This window comes from Trachymyrmex septentrionalis, unplaced genomic scaffold, assembly GCF_001594115.1.
Source record: "Trachymyrmex septentrionalis isolate Tsep2-gDNA-1 unplaced genomic scaffold, Tsep1.0 scaffold118, whole genome shotgun sequence".
Classification (NCBI taxonomy): Eukaryota; Metazoa; Arthropoda; class Insecta; order Hymenoptera; family Formicidae; genus Trachymyrmex; species Trachymyrmex septentrionalis.
This window is the reverse complement of record NW_017304310.1, coordinates 30,844-32,306: the sequence shown is the minus strand read 5'-3', so window position 1 is coordinate 32,306 and position 1,463 is coordinate 30,844. Positions and strand designations below refer to the sequence as shown.

Below are 1,463 nucleotides of genomic sequence, written 5' to 3'. Positions count from 1 at the left end.
CACACACACAACCTTTACAGATTTTTTTTTTGGTGCTACAATTACATTATAATTATTTTTTGTTTTTTAGATTAATTTCTTATAATTGATTGGTTATACACATAAATTTACATAATAAGACTATATATATTTACATAATAACACTTATTTAAAATTCATAGATTGAATAATAAATGAAGATTGAGAGATATTATGCAATGTATATATATATATATATAATAATACTTTTAGAAATCCTGATAAAATTTATTATCTTTGATTCAATTTTTTTCTAAATTTTTACTTATATTAAAATGTTACTGTTTTACAGCTATACAAAAATAAATGTAAGCTATTAAAATATTATTACATTTTACAAACGAGATTCTACTGTACAAGTTAATTTATCTTCTCCCTAAAACAATGTTAATCTTTTTCAAAAATAAAATTGTTTGCACCACACACACATACGCACCACACACACATACGCACGCGCGCGCGCGCACGCACACACACACACACACACACACACACACATTTCCGATGCTTCAGTGTTACAGGGAAAAGTTTTCTGTTATTGAATGTATCACTATATTAATATATAAAAAGACAATAAAATTGTACAAAATTTCTACTAATGTTTTCTTTGCTATTGACAGACGAGTAGATTCTCACTAAAAAATCATTTAACACATTTTTAACTGAAAATAAATCAGAAATTAATTGAAAGGCAATCAGTTGATTCTAGTTCTAGAATATGGACATTCTAGGTCCAAGTGTTTCAGGTGTGATCATGAAATTATCCAGATTGGATGATTCTAATAACTGAGCCATGTACTTACAACGTATATCATGTGGACAGTCCAGGTGCGATCAACCGATTACCTGGATCATAAATAATTCTATTTAATCCTGGGATACACGTATGTCACATGGACAATTCCAGGTGCGATCAGGAAGACGAACAGATCGGACGATCTCAGTAGTCGGATCCTCGCGTCCGCGAGACCGATGTATACGACGCGTGTGGACGATGACGTATACCGTCCTGACACGTGCCTTCCTCTTGTGTGCGTTGCAGGTGTGGTGCTGTTCTCGTCGACAGTCTACTTCGCGGAGGCCGGCACGCAGGACAGCTTCTTCAAATCGATACCGGACGCGTTTTGGTGGGCGGTGGTCACAATGACGACCGTGGGCTACGGCGACATGAGGTACAGAGCCACCGGGGGCGTTAAACCCACTGAACCGGTGTTTTCTTCCTTGCATTGCAGGTGTGGTGCTATTCTCGTCGGCGGTATACTTCGCGGAGGCCGGCTCCGAGAATTCATACTTCAAGTCCATTCCGGACGCGTTCTGGTGGGCCGTTGTCACGATGACGACCGTGGGCTATGGTGACATGACGTATGATGTACTCACTTTCATTTAAGACTTTAGTTAATGCCCGCAAAAAAATGATGACCGTTTAGGTCGTTGAGAAAAGGAGA

At 37.9% G+C, this 1,463-nt stretch overlaps 1 protein-coding gene across 3 annotated transcripts in view; it reads left to right on the top strand.

Annotated features, from left to right (window-relative positions):
- LOC108754362 (potassium voltage-gated channel protein Shaker) overlaps positions 1–1,463 on the top strand; it is a 53,249-nt gene that overhangs the window by 42,155 nt on the left and 9,631 nt on the right. Inside the window, exon 6 of one of the 3 annotated variants that reach the window (XM_018496616.1) lies at positions 1,251–1,380. In XM_018496616.1, coding sequence (XP_018352118.1) covers positions 1,251–1,380 — 130 coding nt within the window. Of the gene's footprint in view, positions 1–1,060; positions 1,381–1,463 lie in introns of all 3 variants that reach the window. The other 2 variants (XM_018496620.1, XM_018496627.1) reach the window with 2 other exon arrangements.